The sequence below is a fragment of the Candoia aspera genome, chromosome 6, assembly GCF_035149785.1.
Source record: "Candoia aspera isolate rCanAsp1 chromosome 6, rCanAsp1.hap2, whole genome shotgun sequence".
NCBI classification, from domain to species: Eukaryota; Metazoa; Chordata; class Lepidosauria; order Squamata; family Boidae; genus Candoia; species Candoia aspera.
In genome coordinates, this window is record NC_086158.1 from 20,668,667 (window position 1) to 20,691,684 (window position 23,018).

General features: G+C 43.9%; 1 protein-coding gene across 1 annotated transcript in view; it reads left to right on the forward strand.

Moving 5' to 3' along the window:
- The first annotated feature begins 557 nt into the window (after positions 1-557).
- The window catches only part of PPM1L (protein phosphatase, Mg2+/Mn2+ dependent 1L), a 61,821-nt gene continuing 39,360 nt past the window's right edge, over positions 558-23,018 (forward strand). Inside the window, exon 1 of the mRNA XM_063306490.1 lies at positions 558-753. Within this exon, the coding sequence (XP_063162560.1) occupies positions 717-753 (37 nt within the window). The 5' untranslated portion in view covers positions 558-716. The remainder of the gene's footprint in view (positions 754-23,018) is intronic.

A 23,018-nucleotide genomic window follows, 5' to 3' on the forward strand; every position in this document is an offset into this window, starting at 1 on the left:
GGATAATTTCCCCTCCCTTGAAGATACTCCAGCAGCTATTAAAAAAAAGGCTGTCTGCTATTGTTGAAGTCCAATAGTGAAGAATTTTTCCTTTAAAGTGAAAATAAACACTGACAGCATTTTAATAGTTTCATAGATTTTATAACTGGACAAGTATATTTCAGAGATCAAGCATCCTGTGGGGAAAAAACATGGAAATATCTCTAAAATTTGGCCTTTTTGCCAAGCTATTAAGAAAGGTAGCCAGTTGATTTAAAAACTTCAGTATTTTAGGATTTTTGGAGACCTGATTTCTCAATCTGACAAATGAAAGAAATCAAGAATAATCTTTAAAAAAAAGAGGGTGCATAGAAGTATCTCTAAGACTTGGGCTGTGATTAGGGAAAAGTAAATAGTAGGTTGTGGTTTTTAAATTCTCATATTTCAGGTCTGCTAAAATCCTAACAGTACCTCTTATTTTGTGTATACTTATATACAGTACATGTGTACAAGTAGAAATATCTCAAAAATATGTGGTCAGATAACTAATATAGCATAAAAAAGCCAACTTTGGTTTTCTTTCTTTTTCTTCTCTGTAGTCGGCAGCAGAATACGTGAAGTCCCGCTTACCAGAAGTCCTAAAGCAACACCTTCAGGATTATGAGAAGGATAAGGAGAACAGTGTGTTGTCCTATCAAACCATCCTGGAGCAGCAGATTCTCTCAATTGACCGAGAAATGCTGGAAAAATTGACTGTATCCTATGATGAGGCAGGTATGTTGGTTGACAATTTAAGTGGGAGTTTGGCTGCAGTTTTGTGGTTCTGTTTAAGTTCCACAGGGCAGATGCTTTTATCAAGGTATCCTTTGAAACTAACTATTCAATGATGCATCACAATACACTCCTTTCTGTATCCCTGCCCGTACAGCAGATGCATTATTACCTTAATGTCTCTATATTTACTTTTGGCATCCTCCAGGCAGAGATCTAAAGAAAGAATGGTTGGTTTATTCAGCCAAGCACATAGATTGCCGAACTAAATAGTGTACTTCTTTTTTAAAAGCTGATTGACTGTTCACATTATAAGCATAATCATTATTTTTTTCCCGAATAGCAGGGGTATAGCCATTACAGTAGAATTCTCCGCCTATCTTGCTTGTTTCATTTCATGAAATCCTGTTCATTTCCTATAGTGTTGATTCCTTCAATCACCACTGAAAGGATATGTTCATCTGGTGCAATATGTGCTGCGTATTCAAAATTCACATGAATTTACCCTGAAGAGATTTTGCCTCATCAGTCAGCAATGCATTATGTGTGGATGCTAGTGAGGTTGCTTGCCCCACTTGAATTTTTGGAAACTGAGGAACACTGTTCTGTATAATCTAGAGAACCTTCCACAGAACTCCTTCCATGACAGGAGTTCACTCTGGACATGATGAGGGAGGTAAGAATTCTACAGAAAGTGTTTCGTACTGGCATTCTTATTTTCCCTTGCATATTTTACCTGTGTAACTTTTAGGACCAATCAATATGCTATGTTCTACACCAGCATTCTTGCGTCTACAGATTCTCATGGCACCTGGGTAATGGTACAGGTAGTCCTCACTTAACAATGCTAATTGGGACCAGAATCTCCATCATTAAGCGATGCGGTTGTAAGTCGAAAAAACATGTGACCAGGCCACTTAATCCCGGTTGCTGTCATTAAGCGAGGACCACATGGGTCATAAGCGAGGACCTCATGTGACAGCGACTTGTAACTTACTGCCAGCTTCTCCATTGACTTTGCTTGTCAGAAGCCAGCAGGGAAGGTTGCAAATGACGATCATGTGACTGTGGGATGCTGCCATGGCCACAAGTATGAGGACCAGTTGTAACTACCAATCATTCAGCATCGTTGTATGTTCAAATGGTCAATGAGTGAGTGGTCATTAAACGAGGACCAGCTGTATCTACAAGTGTCTCAAGTTTTGAAACAAAAAACTTTATTCTTTTGGGTGAGGAAAAGAAAGTTTTAAAAAATTTAAATACTATGTGTGCCCCTTTAACTACTCATCTGTTTTCAGTGTTAGACTGAGGGAGGAAAATTATTGATTTATTATATTATTATAGATTATAGAATCACATAAAAAATAAAAATGGGAAGGAATGTTTGTGCCTTGACTCAAAAATACTTGTTTGTGCAATAGAAAAATTGTGAATCTTTTCTTTTTCTAAAAAAAGTAGATTTTAATGCTGAAGTAAAGCAATCAAATATGAGTGAAGAGCAACTGTAGAATAAAATATACTTGTGCTGTGCACTTAAAACAAATACCGCTAGAATGGTATATACTGTGAATGGAAGTCCTGTATTTATATCTATAATGAGGCTGAGTGACAGTCTTGGTACTCTAATCAAATCTCTTGTTTGGCTATAATGGCTCTACCTGTTCTGAAGCAGGGCCTGATTGCGACTGCTCTGCAAAAAAGTATGTGTTTTAAAATAATAATGATAATAATAATTGCAGCAGATGTTCGTGATTTGAAATGTTCTTATCATTCAGCTTCACAGCAATTCCAAAGGTAACATTTCCTCCTGTCATGATAGATTTCAGTGCTTTATCAACCCCTTTCATTTTAATGAGAAGGTCAAACTGTTTTCAGGTCTACCTGGGTTGTGAATAGGAAGATGACTGAGGTTGGGGAGACCGAAGTTGGGCAGGAAGAGATGCCATTGTTTTAAAGTGGAGCAAATTATAGCTCTTTCAGGTGACAATATAACTCTCTCCATTTGCATCAGCAAGATGGCAAAAGCACACATCTTTTGGCTGCCTCTGAAATAGTTAACATCCATAATCACAAGCAGCTGGAGTTCTTAAATCCCAGTCAAAAATCTAATCTGTGAAGGATCTGTCATGCTGTACTGTGTACCATGTACATGACTGGCAATGATACCCCACTTCTGATAGCGTTAAAGTCATGCAAACAGCAAGTTTTTTGCTCCAAAAATTTGAGAAACCTATGGACAGCATTATAACATGGCTGCCATGAGGATCTGCAGATGCAAAATTGCTCTTGTAGGAAATAGCTGTGTTTGACCAAAAATCCAAGCTGGCAATGGCTAGATTTGACTCCAAATACAGATTTCACATTTGATTTTCATGTTATACCACAAAATATCAAAACAAACAGATGATACTCTGAGGCCAGGATTTATCTTGCTAGAGAAAGGTTGAGGAACAAGGCAATCTGAAATATTTTGCCACATATTACTTTTTCATCATGCCATATGTAAAATCCAACTGGACTGGCAAATGAATCTAACAGTGTTAGTGATAGGATAGCCTTTTCTAGTGTCCTTGAGGCAGCTGACAAATTTAGGAGGCCAAGCAGGAAACGCAATCTTGGCTTTCTATAGAGGGGAATAACTAGGAGCCATTGTTATTTGTCTACAACATGTGCTTCCTAAAATAGTTGCCTCACTGTCAAATGTTAGAGCAGACTGCTGAGATAACGTTTCTAACTTAAGTTTTTCAGACTGTGTTCCATGGAATCCTAAGGGTATGGAAGAACTTGGTGGGGTGCCATGGGAAATTGGGGAGGGGGACTCATTTATCTATCCAGCACACACACACTGTTCCTTTCTTTCTCCCTGTCCTCCCCAAAGTGGCTGCATTTGGCCACAATTCTCCCCAACAAACCTGAACTTCCCCTGCTTTGCTCCCCTACCTTTTTGGGTGAATATGTTGCAGAAGATAGTGGGGTTAAATATTATTAACTTACTTGGAATGGCAGTTCAGCCTTCTAGTTTCCTCATTATGGTGTGATTTCACACATTGTACAACATCCAGTCCAGACTTTAATGAGGAAACAATGATATATTACATTAATCATTAGTTGCCCTTAAATACCATTTCCCCAATTATAGCTGCAACCACCACCATGTATCTTAAACCAAAGTATTTTGGAACTGAAGGGATTTCCTGATGTGATATGGCATGTGAATCTGGTGTTCACTGAAAACAAATTCGATTTTTCACTACAAAGTTGTTCAAAGTGTGGTCTGCAATCTGCCAGTTGGTCCACCACAGCCTCCCTGTATTCATGGGCCAGAGTTGGCTCACTGCCTCAGCCCCCATATTCCCACATGTGCCATCAGTCACCTAGTTCCTGAGAATCAATCATTGACTGAAAATTAGTTCATTGAAATGTGCACATGATAATACGAATGCTAACAATAATAATAAAGTTCAGAGAACTGACAATAGTAAAGAGATCTTAAGGACCATTACGGACTGTGAGTCCTCATGTGTTCTTCTAACTGGAGCTGTATTCTTACACAACACACAAAAAAAGTGCTAGTAGGAAATACGATTATTAGTTTCTAAAAGTAGGATTTCATTAAGCTGGAATTTCACTCACATCTAGCCCTTTTATACTCAGTGATTTCTGTTGAAGAACAGATTGTTCTATGAATTATTGTTATTTTGGCATAGGATGCATAAAATGAAGTGGCAAATACATTTTTCATTTTGGATTTAAAAATTTGCTACAAAACTTAGCTTTAAAGGTCCTTTAAAAATGGAGTGGATGGGAAGGCATATATAAATGCAACTATAATCATCATCTAATTTACCGAAACTGTAGATTACCATGTACTGCAAGATGAAAATGTAAGGAAAGGAGTGTTTGTTTGAGTGGTCCCTATATGTTTCAAATATTTTGTTGAGAAACACTCTCCTACTGGCCTTGAGGTCATGTGAAGAAAAGTAGAATTTAAATAATTATACTCATGCATTAAAAGAAATGTGCAAGATGATCATAGGTCACATGAGTTACTTTCATCCTCTTCCTATATCTACAAGTATTATTTTAGAGACAAGGTGTCTAAAATTGTATATATCATTGATCCATATAAAGTAGAAGTATACAGGTTGCTTCCACGATGCATGGTATCTCTCTCTGCCAAATTTAGATGCAGCCTGAAAGAGACTCCTTCAGAAAATCACAACTTCAGTATGGACATTTGCTCCAAATTGCAATGGCAAAAAAAAAAAAAAAAGATTGATGATAGGAGCCAATGTCATAGTTATTGACTGTACTGTTAGAGCCGCCTTCATTTGTGAGTGCAGCCTGACCTACCTACCTTTTCCATTCTCTTTAAACCACGCTACAGGTATTTCGAAATATATTGAGTAGGCATATATACAAAGACAAAAAAGATACAGTTCTTTTTTTGTCTTTGTACATATAAATTATAATATATAATTTTATACTTTATAATATAAAATCATATATAAATTTTATTAAAAGTTTTACAAAGAACATAAAAGCTAACACAAACTAGAAGAATAGAAGAAAAGGAAGGAAGGAAGGAAGGAAGGAAGGAAGGAAGGAAGGAAGGAAGCTTCTGATTTCCTTTGCAGCAAATATAAGTACAATTACAAAATTACCTCTTACTGTATGATTACAAAATCTCTCTGTTTCATATAGGTCCCTGACTACCTACTGTTTGCATTTTGTTCTTATTTTTCAATCATGCTAGCTTCTTCATTATGTCCTGACCATTCTTATTATTTCATTTCCCATTAATTTTGAAGACTTAGATTCGTTTGCTGTTTCCTCCATTGCATGTCCTCTGTCTACGTTCTGACTGAAAAGCTAAAGTTACACAACTAAATACTATCCCAGCTTCCCCAGCCAGAAAACTCTGTGTTTATTCTGCCAGGCAGTTTCCACTAAGCCACTTAAGAATCTGCTCACTGCTGGTGCTCTTTCCCTTTGGTTAGTAAGAACACCGGGTAGAAACTTCATTCTGTACAGTTTTACTAAATTTGTGATTTTAAAAGGAGAAGATAATTTATTTCAAAAGAGGAGACAGGATGACTTGAGGGGAATCAATTGATTTTGAAAGATGTGTGCGCGTGTTAATTTAGTTTTGATTTAGACCCACTCATTTTATGGCCACCTACTTTTTGGAATATAGCTGCAGATCCAGCATTCAAAAACTGTATGCAGCTCATGTCCATAAGAAAAATGTGTATCCATGATATAAAGGTATTGTAATGATGGCCATATTTGCATTACAAATAATCCAGAGCATAAGATTTTTTTTTTAAGGAAATGGCAATAGAGTTGAACTTCTTCAGATATTTTGATCATCGTTGTGGAAAACAGTGTGACTAACTGTATCCATATAATGTAAATAACATATAGATTAGTCCTGAATCATTATAATTTCACTCGTGGTAGAATAACTTTATTTCAGTTAGACTCCTCTTCCATCTTTTAGCATTTTAACATTTGTGAGACAATATATAACACATTGCTGTTTATTAATGTGGCTGTACAGCCATACCATATCTTTAGTACACTTGACATTCTTAACATTTCTCCTTGAAAATCTTTTCCATTAATAAGAAAATACATCAAAGCCATCCAGCAAAATGAGCTCAACTAAAAATAGGCATGTGTGTTGACAAGATTTAAGTAAGCTTTCCAGGCCAAGAATAACAGATGGATTCAAAACATCACCTAATGCTTAAATCCTGTCATTTTGCAAGTGGCATTCTCAAGATAATTTGGCCTAGGAGTGACAGGAGGGAAGACAGCAATCAAGTGGGGAAAAGTCAGGTACCCATGGATCCATGCATAAACAGTAAAATGCAGTTCACCCTCAGGATTCTATAATTGCGTGTGAATGGGTCTTTTGTTCACTGCATTCCCACTTTAAAAAGTGGAACTGGATGTTTTCATCCACGCCATGGTTGCCCTGGAGGGTGCATGAGCGCACACGATTTGTGTGCATAATGCTAAACTATAATTTACAGTTACATCTGAAAGAATAGAGGCTTACAATTCTGGATGCTGCTCAAGATTAAATCAACGACTAGGTTAGGGAATTTTGCCTCATTGGTATTTTCAATATTCCAGGTATGTTCACACAGCCAAGGAGAGATATGCATGAAAAAGTGCATATCTGGAGATAGAGGGAATGAAGTGGATGCACATGGAATGTCCTCTTTCGTGTATTCAACAGGTTGGGGGTTTGCTCATCTCTAATAGGCAGGAGATCTACAGGATGCTGATAGAATATGCTGAGTTCTTCCTTCTCTAACTTAAGCCATTCCAGGCACACCCCAGTTAGCCATGCAGAAACCTAAAGAAGGAAAGCTGAATACGCATAGCCTCTTTTAGATTATGGATCTACACCAAAAATTTGTACACAAAATTACTCTTTTGCATTTTTGAACAAAATCCATCTAGCAAGAAAATTAATCCATATCTCCCCTTCCTAATGCTCTTTGTTCTTCTGTAAAAACCATTCCTCCATTTCCTGCTGCTCTGAAGAAGTGCAGTACTAAAAGGATTGGAATGTTTCATTCAATTGGATGCATATTTTGCAGAACCCATGGTGGAAGGTTCATTGAAGCTGATGTATGGATGGACAAGGATGCCAATTCTAACATGGGTTCTGCCGGTTGCAGTTTCTGTAAATACAGAAGTAACTTTTTAAAAAGTGTTGCCCAATTTAGTCAATACATTTTATTGTATTAAAAGTGTTCAAGTTTAGTTTTTTTATTTATCAGTCTGAAGTATATAATGAAGTGCATACAGCAAATCTATCATTAACGGAGCTGCTACACTGAGATTTTTCAGTATTTTCTCAGATAAAGCAATTACCAGTATTAGGAATAAATTAGGAATAGTTTTTTTTCTAATGCTAATTTGTCTTCTGAATTGATATTCTCTATGTGCCTTCTCTAGAGAAAGACAGATTGTACTGCAAAGTTAATTCATTTTGGAGTTGGGTGTGAAGGCAGCTTATTCAACAAGGCTTTTCTAGATCATCAGTGGTATACGTAAAATTTGTACCCCAGAAGATTCATTCTGCCTTTCTTCTTCACCTCCAGCCATTAAACCAGATTCAAATCCAGATTTAGAATGATTGAATTTTACTATATGCAACATTTGTGACTGATGCAATGATTATGTTGGCCACAATCTTACAGTGACTTCATAAATACCTAAAGGAGATCAATCTGTTGGGTATTTTTGAAGCCACTGTAAGATTACCACTGAAATAATAAGAATGGAAAACACGTAAGTTCAGATGTCAGCCTTATAGATCAGTAAATTCATTTTCCAGTTCCCACCACCTGTATGGACATTGGGAAGAGGTTCCCAGCAAAAATAAGCTTCGAAGAAAAGAATGGAGAGGAAGAAGAATCAGAAAACAATGGAGCTGATACATCTGGCTTTTTTTTTTTAGGCAATTTGTTCAGACTAGCTTAGTGAGATGTCACTTCAACAATAAATAACCCAGAATGGAAGAATTCTAGACTAGCCCTCCATCAAGCAGATTAAAGATGCTCTCTCTGGTGATGGATTATGATAGAGAGCCAACTGTGCCATTTCCCAATCACAGCCCTGCTAATCTGCTGCTCACAACAGCTGCTTCCTTATGCCTAAAATACCTGACTCTCCAGAGCAGCTAACTATACCACCATACCACCAGGCACCCTATAGGTACTGGAATCATGGACTACTTAAAGTAACACAAGATTGCCAGAGGGATTTCCTACCCAATCAGCTACTGAGGCCCTCTAGAGAAAGGTTTATTAGGGGATTGGATAGTGTCTAACTGATAGCTAAATAGTGGTGGTGCTGCCACTGGAGAAAGTGTTTGCAGATGAGAATGCATGGTAGAGTGGCAGCAGCAAGGGAAGCAATGGTTCCTCCTCTTGAAGATGGGTAGCTTAAGTAGCAAAATTCCCCAACTTGCCCCACTTCTGGTAGGTGGGATCTGCTACTTCAGAATTTCTAAGCAGCTTTTCTGAGAATTGCAGTCCCTGTATCTTTGGAGGACACCAGCTTGGGAAAAGTTCACATTTAGCTTTTCCTTCAGAGCCTTTAAGACTCTGGTCCAAAAGCAATTGGGTGGGTGTCATTTAGATCTTGCAGACCATTTGTATGGCAGCATGCATGCCCACACCTGTGCCATAATTTGAGAAGGTCTATTTTGTGTCAGCGTGGACATGGATGCCTTCTGGTTTGTTTATACAGCACTTAGCAATGATGCTTTCTTTCCCACCATAATTAAATGTATATTTAGATCCATAGGTTTCAGTAATTCTCTAATCAGTGCCCTTGAAATTAATTTATGTGGTTTATAAATCTATTTGGTGTTCATAACTTTCACATTAATCATATACACATGAAACCATTAGTTAATAATTGAATACTGTGTGTGTGTATGTGTGACTTGGGAGTTGAACCCTGACCACCCATTCCAAACACTTCTCCTTGTTCTCTATGCTAGATCAATTCTCAGACAATGCCCTCTAATATTCAGTATCTCTCCCGACTTTATTGTTCTCTCATGATATTTTGCCAAAATTATTTATGTGTCTAACCACTAGTGCTGTTTGCTTTCTGAGAAGTCCAGGAGTAGGAGAATTTTGGGTGGCAAAAGACTATACTTAGAATTAAGGTGTAGGGAAGAGCCACCATGAGCATGGCTGTATTGCAGAGTGGAGGGATCGCATCATGCACATGAGCACATCTGGGGTTTTCTGTTTTTGTTTTCAGGAGGAAGATATACTTTTAGACTATATTACAATACAGTTTGTGTGTGTTTCCTAATTCTAGAAGAAAAATGCCCTACCAATTTGTGGTCAGAGGGGATCCTGAAAGCCATGAGAAAAATGTCTTGGTGGCTACATGTGGCCGTAATGCTGCAAGTCATCCACCTTGTCCTAGATAAACTATCGAGTAAACTTTTGTAAAAATATTTGTCTTATGGATGGAAATATACACAAGTTATTGCATCATTTTAACCCTTCAGCCTTCCCTAGAATCATATGCAATTTAAATTTAGGATCCTGCTAGAATAACATGCAAATCATCCGTAGAAGAGTTTTTAGATATGTCCAGTGGAAGTTTTCCCCCCCACTTAAACGAATTCTCAAACAACCATCCTGAATTGAATATATACTTTTGTATTAATGCTAGAATTAAAAATGAGGAGAAGCAGTTTAGGTGTATTTTACATGCTATTAAGACTATTCTGAATATTGGAAAGTATTAATTTGTTGTATTAAAAATGATGCTGAATAAATAATTGCAGGTGAGATTGAAAGAATTATTCATGCAGAACGAAATTAGAAGGGAAGTTTTTATTGAGTATGACAGTTTTGATCAAGCAGTAAATAATGAGATCTTTAATTTGTACTTTGCTGGCTAATAAATACTCTAGATGCCTTCCACATTATAAAATTTTGCTTCTTTCTGCAAGATTAAAGCAGTTGCAAGACAAACAGCTGAGTGCATTGCACTTCTTTTGTTTCAGACAAGTTCATTTTGATGTCCAAAAATTATAGATAGCTATCTTGTGGCCCAGTCCAGAGAGCTGCTACCCTGGCAGAGGATTATTATTAACTGCAATGTCATGACCTATGGAATTTTGTTGTGTTATGAAATGACCCAAGTTGGCATTTAGTAAAGCTTGGTAATGACTCAAGGGAGGATATGAATCACCTACATGATATTTTGTTTGCCAGAGCACCAGCTATGTCAGCACAACTTGACATACCTAATATTAGATAGTGATGTTCTGTAGTGGGACTCCAACAGATAGTGAGCATTGGACATTCTTGATGTACTATCAAACACAAGATCAAGCTAATCTGTATCCTGTTCAGAAAAACAGAAGGTATAGCAAGGAAATTAGATAGAGCTATCTTGTCTTGGGGGGAAATCAGATATTTTCTCTAGTTTAACCATGTGTTGATAGTCATTATGTTGGTTAGAGGGGGAATATACTAGTATACTGGTTTTACCTGTATTGGATCAGGTAGGAAATTGTGAAACATAAGCACTAAATAGCATTTGTTTGCTTGGTGTTCAAGTACATGAGACACTGTTTTGCATTGAAATATTGCTTCCTATTAAAAGTTCATTTCTTCAGTAAAATAAGGGAATTGTTAACTTTATTATTAACATAATATTTATTATTAATTTCACACACAATTCAAAGAAATTTTTTTTAGTTGTCCTTGGTCCTGTACTGGAAAATGAGTTATTAACATCATTTCCCTTAAGATATGAAATATTGAATTGTATTTATAACATTCTAGCTTGCTTGCTGAAAAGTTGAGGGTCAAATTGGTTGAAAAGAAATTTAAAAAATAAAACATTGATTACAGTCTCCATCCATATAAAGCTAGGCAAGATCCCCCTCACAAAAATTCTGTTTCAGTATGAAACTTAACAGTGCTTCACAGTGGTCCTCATGCAATGATCCTAATAGGTCATTACATTTCCTTTGCAAATGGGTTTGGCAAATGGACAGAACCTCTAAGAAATCCCTGAACAAATTTGCAAACAGTACACTTTCAGCCCAGTTCTGACAAGGTTTCCATGGTACAAGCACAACCCAAGGACAATATTAAAGCAATGACCAGGATCAGAACCCTTTGGTAGAACACAGCTAATAGCCTCCCTCCCATCAAATGTCTGCTTTGTCCCTGGATTGCTGTACTGATCAACAACCCTGTCCCCACTCAGCATTTGAGTCTACTCTTTGTGACCACCCTCTCATTTAAGTTATCCCAAATGTTGTTCCAGATTTGACATCAACATGACATAAAGTCAGATGTTGCACTTTGGGTAATCTAAGATGGCAGTGAATGGCATGGAACGGAATAGCTTGGCTCCTTCAAAAACTGCAGTTCTTTTCCGAGATATTTCTCTATGCAGCATGAGAGCAGATGGACCTTTTTGACACTGGGGCCCTTGGCAATTCCTCAGCTACCCCAAACCCAGGTGCCAACTATGGCAATAACATTGCTTTTATTGACACTTTGAGTTATTCTGCTACATTTCTCAATTAGATTATACAGTCCAAATTGTTTTCTGCTGCTTTTCAAAGGGCTCTGGTTTAGAAACTTCTATAAAAATTTCACGCACTAATAGACTGCTTTTCTTCAGTTGTTAAGGACTTAATGTAAGCAGCCTTTGTATTAAAATGCCCTGAAGCCAGCAAGAGAATGGACAGTTATTTATGGCTGCTGTGATGAAATTAGCTGCTTATCTGATATATGGCTTTGCTGCTTGATGTGTGCTAGTCCTTCATAAAGCCTCATTGCCAGAGCCAAGGGATAGTATGTCTGTAGCTGAAACAATTTGTCAAATGTGATATCCCAAACTGAAGGGGATTTTCTAGCAGATGGGTGCTGTTCACCCTGAGCTCACTGAGTAATCAAGAGATGTCTGCAAGAACTACAAACCAGGCTTTATTTATGCTGTTTGAGATGGAACTGCTAATTAAATCCCTTGAGTTGACTCAAGAACTTACCAGCTGAGACCTTGTTTGAGATGCTTATTGAAAGCCCAGTGAGCAAATGTGTCTGTACCAGAGAATCCTCTTGGCCAGTTTAATATATATCTTTCCCTTCAAACGCTGTGATCATAGTTAGGCTTCAGTTTTACAAGCTCTATGACTACAAACATTCTGGTAAAAATGTCAATTCTTTGGGGCAGGATCAAAGCCTCTGCCTTCCAACCTTTTTCCAGGCCCCTTTTGAGATGACACAGATTTTTAGTGATACAGATAACATTAAGTGTCTGGTTCTACAGACTGGATAAAGTTTGAGAGGGTGAAAGGTTGTTTTTTTTTTTTACAAAGGGGGGAGTTCTAGAAAATATAGGGTTATTTATTTATACATACGTACACACACAAGTTGGATATGCTTTCTGCTTTGACCTCACCCCTTTTTCCTTGCCTTGCTATTCATTCCTTAGAATTTCACCAAAATGCTCATTTGAAAGAAAAGTTGAAAGCATATTCTTTTTTATCAAGCTGAACCGGAAGTAGTGGGGAAGATTCTACCCTGTTCCAACTATCTTAAGAAGATAAGGAAGAAGGGAAAGAGCACGTTGGGTTCCTAAGGAGGCAGGAAGAGGAAAAGGGAAATTTTTTGAAATATTTTTGGTTTGCATAACAAACATTTAGAGGGTCCAGTCACTGTTCCAACAGCCTACTCCTCTCTCCAGAGCTACAGCTCTGCGTTTCAAGACAGGTTCAATTTGGGACATCTTTTCAGGTCTGATATTCAGTTTAGGAAGAACAAAGTATATAAAAGAGAGGTAGCTCATTTTTATTTTAAAACTTACTATACTTTGATTCTGGCACATTGTAGCATCTTGTATACATTAACATATTATCTTTCCAGAATTCAATAAACAGGGTCCAGCTTTCTTTGTGTACCTTTTTTCTGTGCCCTTCTTTCTTTACACGTAGGTAATAAACCAAGTTTATTTATTTATTATTCCAATTTCTATCACCTCCCATCTCCCCCTGAAAAGTTTGCCATTGTAGCAAAAACTAAGCTGTGGAGTCCTTGGTGCTCTTTGAGCCTTGTTGTTTTCTTGCAGACGTTTCACTGCCAGACTAGACAACATCTTCAGTGCAAAGAGGGAGAAGGCCTTGCTCTCAGTTTATATACAGTGGCTTGCCCTGCTTGTGTTGGTGGAGGTGTTGTTCTCTCCTTGGGAGTTCTTTGATTGGGCTGTTGTTTGCTGCTTGGTTGATTGCCTGAGCTAATAGTTCCTTGATTAGGGTGTATTGTGCTGTTTGATGATTCATCTGGTGTTAATCCTAGTGTTGATTTTTGCATATCTGGGTGTTGATTGCTGGCAAGGGAGTATACTGGTCTTTTGCCTTTTCTAATATGTTTTGAAGACTTTTAGTTGGTTTATGTGCTACAGTGATGCCATGTGGTTGTAACATGTTAAGTAACCCAAAAGACCCAATAGCCCAAGAAGGAAAAACAGGAGTTATTTACAACATACAGTGCAAAAACTGTAACAGCCACTATGTAGGACAGACAGGCAGAAGACTAGCAGAGTGCATCCACAAACACCAACTAGCAGTCAGAAGACACGATGAGAACTCCTTAGTCTCACAGCACATGGACAGACTCAACCATAGTTTCAACTGGGAAACTGTGAGCATCCCAAACCAAGCCAAATCCAAAACCACCAGAGAATTCCTGGAAGCCTGGCACTCAGACAAAGCAGCCATCAACAGACATATAGAGGTAAACAACATTTACATACCATTCAAAAGAGACAACAGAAAAGCCAAAAGACCAGTACACTCCCTTGCCAGCAATCAACACCCAGATATGCAAAAATCAACACTAGGATTAACACCAGATGAATCATCAAACAGCACAATACACCCTAATCAGCACAATACACCCTAACTATGAACTCGGGCAATCAACCAAGCAGCAAACAACAGCCCAATCAAAGCACTCCCAAGGAGAGAACAACACCCCCACCAACACAAGCAGGGCAAGCCACGATATATAAACTGAGAGCAAGGCCCACTCCCTCTTCACACTGAAGATGGTGCCTAGTCTGGCAATGAAACGTCTGCAAGAAAACAACAAGGCTCAGAGAGCACCAAGGACTCTACAGTTCAACCCTGAGCTACAAATATTCGCTTCGATAAATACTAAGCTGCTATAATTGTATATAAAACTATTTGCCTGTGTTTGACCTTAATTTTTTTATAGCTGTAAGCAAAACTAACTCTTTTAAGTTCAAGTCAGACTTAGAATTAACTGCAGGAGAATGCAAGTCCAAAACATTATTAGTACTGTGAGAGGAGGACCACAAGCAATTAAAAAAAAGCCTTTCACTTCTGTCCATGAAATAATTACTTCTTCCTTCTGTAGATTTATATTTAAATAAAGTTACTACATGATTATCAATACAGAGGGCTATTTTAAGGCCAAACTAGGTGGGACTTTTGTGGCGTAATATTTGAGTGGGGGGTGGGGGTGACTGTTTTTGAAAAGGAGCCAACAAGGGGAGGAGAAATAATGAGGAATTAGAACCCCAAGAAAAAAAAATTACCATGTTCCAAGCGCCTGATATTTCCATCCGTTATCTGTGGATAAAAGACATTCAGCTGTACATTTCCCATGGCTGCTGTCATGAGTGCCGTTGAGCTAAAGTAATCAGCGCAATGGCACTCATGACAATGACAAGGAAATAGGTGAAGGGGTACAAGTTAAGTAGCCATCAACCCACAACGACTAACGGCTAACAAACAATAGATAAACGGATCACGGAGCCACCCAAGCCATCAGCAGCAATACCACGGGGATCGCCCAGCTGAAAGCAATCAGCAGAAGAATGAAAACCTGAGGATGGGCGATCCTAGAAACCCTCAACCAATGGCAGGGCAACGCATGGGACAAAGGGGGGTGACGTGACCGAGAGCGAGGGGGCGCTGACCGGCGCGGGGTATTTAAACCCCGCACCGGCGCGCTCCTGTCACTCTCAGCTTTTTCTAACAACGTTGTACCTATCCTGAAATAAACCAGAGCCTGCTTTGCAACCCAGTGTCTGAACGTTATTCAGAGGTAGGCAGCGCATGACATAAAGCTGAGAGTCATAAACTCAGCCTCGCCGAGCCCCACCGGACGACAACGAGCCGCGGGAGGAGTAGACGGCGAGAAGACCAGCAAGATGAGGCCGGAACGGCGCGGGCAAGGAGGGCGAGCCGCGCGGCAAGAGACAGAGGAGGACCGACCGAGGCCAGAGGCACCGCGGACTCCCGGAGCCATGGACGCCCGCCCCACCCGACCCGAGCCTCAGCTCCAACCCCAAGGGGAGATGGCGACGGAGGCAACCCGACCGCGGGAGGGAGCAGCACGACTTCCGAAACCAGCGGAGGACCCCGCGCCCCACATCGCACCCCAGCAACGGGCGTGGAGCGACAGCCCCACGGTGCTCGACACGGAGGAGGACGACGGAGACACCCATCAGACGGAGGAGGAAGCGGACCCGCGGCGGAGGGACGATGAACCCCCCCCCCCCGAGGACGCGCCAACGGAACCGGCCCCAGCGGCGGTGCGGGCTGTGGACGAGGAGGCACGAGCTGAACTCGCGGCCATGCGGGCTCAGCTGACGGAACTCCGGACCATGCTCCAGGCGCTTATGCCCCCCGCGCCACCCAATGACGTCCCCGCACAAGCCCACACCCCGAGCGAAGCACCGAACCCACACGAGCCAGCGGAAAGCCAGCAGACGGCACAGGCGGCCGACACCACATCCCGGGAAGCGAGAGGCGGGGCCGCGCAAAACGCCCGGGCCCCAAAGGACTTTCCCATCTTCTTCGATGGGACCCCCTCAAAACTCTCGTTTTTCGTCACCAACGCTAGGGAGTTCATGGGGAGGCACGGACACTCCTATGACTCCGAGGCCGACAAGATCGGCGCCGTGGCAATCAAACTCCAAGACAGGGCGGCGGACTGGTACGTCCAACTGTACGAGTCCAGCTCCCCCGCCCTCGCCACCTTCCCTGCTTTCATCAACGAGATGAAAAACTATTTCGAAGACCCCCTAGCCAAAGTACGGGCGAAAAGCGCACTCCAGAGACTTAAACAGGGCGCACGCACGGTCCCTGACTACGCCCTGGAGTTCAAAGCCCTCGCGGGAAAGGTCTGCGACTGGTCTGAGACCACCCTGCTGGAAATCTTCAAAAAGGGGCTCAACCGCGACGTTCTCCAATGGGCCCTCTACCGCGACGACCCAGAAACGTTACACGGGTGGATCCACCTCGCGGGGAAAGCCGAACACGCGCACCGCACCTTCCTTATGACAACCACGGAAGACACAAACTACGTCGGGAAAAAGGTACCCGCACCACACGGGGGGATGGCCGGCCCCATATACCCTAAAAAGAAGTTCAACCGGGAGCCCTGCGGGAGGTGTGGCAAATTAGGGCACAAGACGGCGGACTGCTTCGCCAACCGACCGCCGACCAGCGCGCCCAAGCCCGCCCCGAAAATTAGCCCCAAACCACCCAACCCGGGGCCGCCCCCTCACCGCCGAATGACCGTGGCCACAGCGACACCGGAAGAGGGCTGGGACGCTTACTGGGGAGAAGAGGACAATACCGACCCCGACCAGCCGGCGGGAAATGCTCCCCGCTTGCCCTGAAACGCGTGGCGAGGCAGGCGGCGGGACAGCAACGCGAACCACCTCAACGAAACGACAAAAGCTCCGTAATATTGGCAGCAATTCAACTCTCTGCCGGCAACGGAGCCACCACGGCCGCGGCACTAGTGGACTCGGGGTGCTCAAAAAACCTTATCCACCCCGACCTAGTCGCCAAACTCGAACTCCGCTGCTTCACCCTCCCCACGCCGCTGGCATTCCACCAGCTGGACGGCTCCACAGCGGGGGGGAAACCAGCCACGCTACAAACCGAGCCGGTCACCCTGCAAATGGGCACTCACACCGAGCGCACATCGTTCGTAGTCACGCCCATCGGACGGCCCATTGCAGTCCTGGGGATGCCATGGCTCGCGAAAAACAACCCGCGGATCAACTGGGCGACCCGCACCTTCACATTCGGCGACGGCGAGTATCGAGCACCAGTACCAGCTGGCAAAAGCAACCCCACGGTAGGACGAGCGGAGGCGACCACACAAGACAACGCCGCTACCACTGCAGACCTACCGGAACAATATGCCGACTTCTCCGAGGTCTTCGGAGAAGCAGAGGCAGACCAACTACCCCCCCACCGCAAGACGGATTGCCGAATCGACCTACTGCCCGACGTCCCCCTACCTAGACCAAAGATCTATTCGATGACCCCGAAGGAGATGGCAACCCTCCGGGAGTTCATCGATAAAAACCTAGACAGGGGATTTATAGAGCCAGCATGCTCACCGGTCGGAGCCCCCGTCCTATTCCGGGAGAAGAAAGACGGGACCCTACGGCTCTGTACCGACTACCGGGGCCTAAACGCGGCTTCCCTGTCCAACAAATACCCCTTACCCCTGGTGAAGGACATGCTCGCCCACCTGTCCACGGGCAAAGTCTTCTCCAAATTGGACCTGCGCGAGGCGTACTATCGCATCCGAATCAGGGAGGGGGACGAATGGAAGACGGCGTTCAACTGCCCCCTAGGCGCTTTCCAGTACAAGGTACTGCCCTTCGGACTCGCGGGGGCCCCTGGGGTGTTCATGCAGCTCATCAATGAGGTACTGCATGAACATCTGTTTAAAGGGGTCCTGGTCTACATCGACGACGTCCTTATTTACACAAAAACATACGAGGAACACGTAACCTTAGTCAGGCAAGTCCTCGACAAGCTCAGAAGGGCGCAGCTCTATGCAAAGCCCACAAAGTGCGAGTTTCACAAAGACCGCCTAGACTATTTGGGGTATCGAATCTCCGGGGACGGCATCGAGATGGACCCCGCAAAAGTCGAAGCGGTACTAAACTGGGAGCGGCCCCGCAACAGACGGCAACTACAGAGCTTCCTGGGATTCGCGAATTTCTACAGGTCCTTCGCCCGGGGGTTCGCTGAGATAGCCCTACCCTTAACGGACCTCCTCAAAACCAAAGGGGTGGGGGACACCAGACGCGCCAAGAACCCAGGCACAGTGCTGAATTGGACTCCCGCGTGCCAGACCGCATTCGACAAGCTGAAAGCGCTGTTCACGACGGAGCCAATCCTCGCGCACCCGGACCCAGAACGGCCGTTCGTGGTCCAAGCCGACGCCTCAGACTTCTCCCTGGGAGCCATCCTCCTACAAAAAGACTCCACGGGGCTCCTGAAACCATGCGCCTACCTGTCAAGGAAGTTCTCCGAGACAGAGAGGCGATGGCACGTCTGGGAGAAAGAAGCCTTTGCGGTGAAATCGGCACTAGAAACATGGCGTCACCTACTCGAGGGAGCCACCCAACCATTCGAGGTCTGGACGGACCACCGGAACCTCGAGGCCCTACGAACGCCTAGACGCCTTAGCCCAAAACAGGTCCGATGGGCACAATTCTTCAGCCGCTTTGATTTCCAGTTGAAGTTCATGCCGGGCAAGAAGAACTTCCTGGCCGACGCCCTCTCCCGGCTGCCCCAAGACGAAGAGCCCGCCCCAGACACCATTGGGACGGTCCTATCCGCCTCGCAACTGGGGATGGCCGTGACCACCCGAAGCGGCGCACGGAGGCAGCTCGACGCTACGGCGCAGCCGACGGCGGGACAACCGGCGACGGAAAGAAGGCAACCGCAACTACCAGGGGGAATGCGCACGGACCTCGCCGCCGCCCTCAAAACCGACCCCTGGTTCCTGGCAAACCCCGACAAGGTAACGATGGCGCAAGACCTAGCATGGGGGGAAGGCAGAATCTACGTCCCGGACTCGCAACGCCAGGCGATCTTGCATAGGTCACACGACGCCAAGCAAGCGGGACACTTTGGGTTCCTCAAGACCCTACACCTAACACGGCGGCAATTCTGGTGGCCCGCGCTCAGGCGAGACGTAAAAACCTACGTGGCGTCCTGCCCAACGTGCGCTCGGGCCAAACGGGCACCAGGCAAACCCGCGGGGCTATTGCAACGGGTGGCAGAACCCTCCCGCCCATGGGAGGAAATCTCTATGGATTTTATAGTGGACCTCCCACCCAGCCAGAAGAAAACGGCCATTTGGGTGGTGAAGGACTACTTCTCAAAGCAGGCCCACTTCATCCCCTGCACGTCAGTCCCATCCTCACAACAACTAGCCAAACTCTTCCTCATCCACGTGTACAGGCTACACGGATGTCCCGCACGTGTGGTGACCGACAGGGGCACACAGTTCACCTCCAAATTCTGGCGGGCCTTCTTGAAGCTGACGGGGACCCAACAGGCCCTGTCTACGGCTTGGCATCCGCAGACGGACGGAGCCACTGAGGTTCTTAATGCCACCTTAGAGCAATTTATACGATCCTATACGAACTACCACCAGGACGACTGGGCTGAACTGCTCCCGTTCGCCGAAGTCGCATACAACAACGCCGTCCACACGAGCACGGGAAAAACCCCGTTCGAAGTAGTCTCGGGGCGCGACTTCGTTCCCATACCGGAGCTACCTCAACCCCCGGAACCCCAGGTGGACGCCAGCGACTGGGGACGGAAGATCGCGGAAGCATGGCCAGTAATCACGGCGGCACTGAAGGAGGCACAGGCTGCTTACAAAGAGCAGGCCGACAAGCACCGGCGCCAACAACCGACGTTCCAGGCGGGGGACATGGCCTATCTCTCCACCAAGTTCCTAAAGTCAACCCAACCCTCGAAAAAACTGGGGCCTAAGTACATCGGGCCGTTCCGAGTCACGCAAATAGTGAACCCGGTAGCAATACGCCTGGACCTGCCACACAACCTCCGGAGGCTCCACCCGGTGTTCCACACCAGCCTCCTAAAACCGGCAACCACCTCCCGATGGCACCCAAGCACGCCTCAGCCCGCACCGCTTATGATCGACGGGCAACACCACTTCGAGATAAGGGACATCCTCGACTCACGCAAGCAACGAGGAACCCTACACTATCTGGTCAGGTGGAAACACTTCCCCCACCCGGAATGGGTGGCGGCGCACAACGTTAAAGCGCCTGACCTGACCAGAGCATTCCACCGGGCATACCCCGACAAACCGCAATCAAGGTCAGCAAAACCAACCCCCCCCCCCGCAGGCCTCCCCCCGCCTCCCGTGCCCCAAGGGAAGGGGCCCCCCCCAAGCCCGCGACTTGGGTGGACCTTCCCCCCCCCGGGACTCACTCCCCCCGCCCCGGGCCCACGGGGTGGTGACAAACGATCGCCAGCACCCTCCCCCCGCCCCTTGGCCGCGGGGGAGTGGCAAGCAAGTCAACAGGGCAACCTGGGGGCAACGCCCAGGAGACACAACAAAGGCGACGCACTCCAAATAAGCAAAAAAGGGCCCTACCTGGAGCTGAGCAGCACCCGACCAGCCACGCCTCTCGCCTCGCCGAACTGAGCCAAACAAACAGGGTGTGGTTGGAGCATGCGCACGCCAGGTCAGAACCCGAGCATGCGCACCATGGACACACCCTGGGAAGGCACGTGGTAGAGGGAGGAGCAAAGGGAGGGGCGACAACTACTCCGGCGGGAACTTTGAAAAAAAAAAAAAAAAAAAAAAAAAAAAAAAAAATGGCGTTTTGACAGCTCCATGGGGGAAACCCAGAAACCCGGGGGAGAACACTATTCGGAAAGGGGGCAGTATGTCATGAGTGCCGTTGAGCTAAAGTAATCAGCGCAATGGCACTCATGACAATGACAAGGAAATAGGTGAAGGGGTACAAGTTAAGTAGCCATCAACCCACAACGACTAACGGCTAACAAACAATAGATAAACGGATCACGGAGCCACCCAAGCCATCAGCAGCAATACCACGGGGATCGCCCAGCTGAAAGCAATCAGCAGAAGAATGAAAACCTGAGGATGGGCGATCCTAGAAACCCTCAACCAATGGCAGGGCAACGCATGGGACAAAGGGGGGTGACGTGACCGAGAGCGAGGGGGCGCTGACCGGCGCGGGGTATTTAAACCCCGCACCGGCGCGCTCCTGTCACTCTCAGCTTTTTCTAACAACGTTGTACCTATCCTGAAATAAACCAGAGCCTGCTTTGCAACCCAGTGTCTGAACGTTATTCAGAGGTAGGCAGCGCATGACAGCTGCTGTGTTTTAAAATCCAAACAAAAACCTATTGGGAGCTGTAATCTTGTAATTGCTCCATTGCATCAAATGTGTTCAGAAGTTGAACTAAATCATAAACCAAGGTTTACAGTCATCAACCCTCCACAGGGGCTCAATTTGCACAAACCAAATCTACAGCTTACTGATTCATCATTTTCTATGGTCCTGAATCTGGGATTCAGAACTTTTTTTAAAATTGAATGTGGCCCTTGAATGGTTAACAGGAGGGGTGCAGCTTTTCTCTGAAAAGTGGGTAGGGTAGTAAAGAAGGTAGTAGGGCCAAAAAAAATGTTTTTATTTATTTATTTATTTAATTTTTATCCCGCCTTTATTATTTACTTTACATTTCATTAAAATAAAATTAATTAAATGCATTTCATATTATTCCCAATGTGTTTAATAATTTGCCAGTTCTAATATTATGCACATCATAATTCAGTAATGATTTTTTAAGGAGCTTTGGAGCAAACACCAAAGACTTTGGATAGGACACATTTTATCTGAAATTGTGGAACAGATGTTACCTAAGCTTATTGAAATTGTTGAGAATCTGAGAAGACCACCCTTCAGCGAACAGTATAAAATGCAAAAAGCCTTGTTTTAAGTTAGTAAGATTTTCACAGTTCTTCCTTTTTTCCTTGTTTAATTTTTGGCTGTATGCATTTTATATTACAGAATGAATCTTTAGATTATTCTGTTAAACTGCCTAGAAACCAGCTTTTCAGTCAATTGGGGAAGGGGCAGGGGCAGGATCTCATTATGACTGCAAATAATATCATATGTTCTGAGTTACGCATTCTATAACTCTCTGAATTTATTAATTAATAGGAAGGGTAGCAGAAATGAAGTTGAGATAAACCATGTCAAGGAAGCACCAATTTCAGTGCTACTATGATTGCTTCGTATCACATTGTTGTGTACAGCCTATATCAAACTTCAGAACAGGAAGGATAAATCTCATTCTTTGGAATAAATACATGTTTTCTTGGATGTTGGGTTAACTTATTTTTCTTTTTCTGTATATCTGATGTTAACAGCATTCCTTAAGTGTGTCAGGACCTCCTATTATTAGGCTGTGGCAAATCCTTTGGGATTTTTGACTTTTGAACTCCAGGGCCCTACCCCTTCCATATCATAGACTGGTTGAGGAGGCAGCTATTCGTGAAAGAGAAAGACCTTTGGAATGCATTGTTTAAATAGATCCCAGCATCATACTTATTTTTTAAAAAGATAAAGGAACAGGCTACATGTTACACACAAAAAGATCACAGTGGCACATTGGTTCCTTTTCAGTATGGAAAATCACTATTACAGTTAAAAATGAGGAAGTGGTGATGGTTAATTCTTTCACTCCCTGTAAATTTCCTGCTCTGGATTCCTCCTCATGGAGGAATTTTCAATGTTTGGAACTCCATATAGGGAATAATAATTTGTGAGGGCCATACAGAAGAGGAAATATGTTGGTTAGGAAAGGGTTATGTGATTTCCTTCTA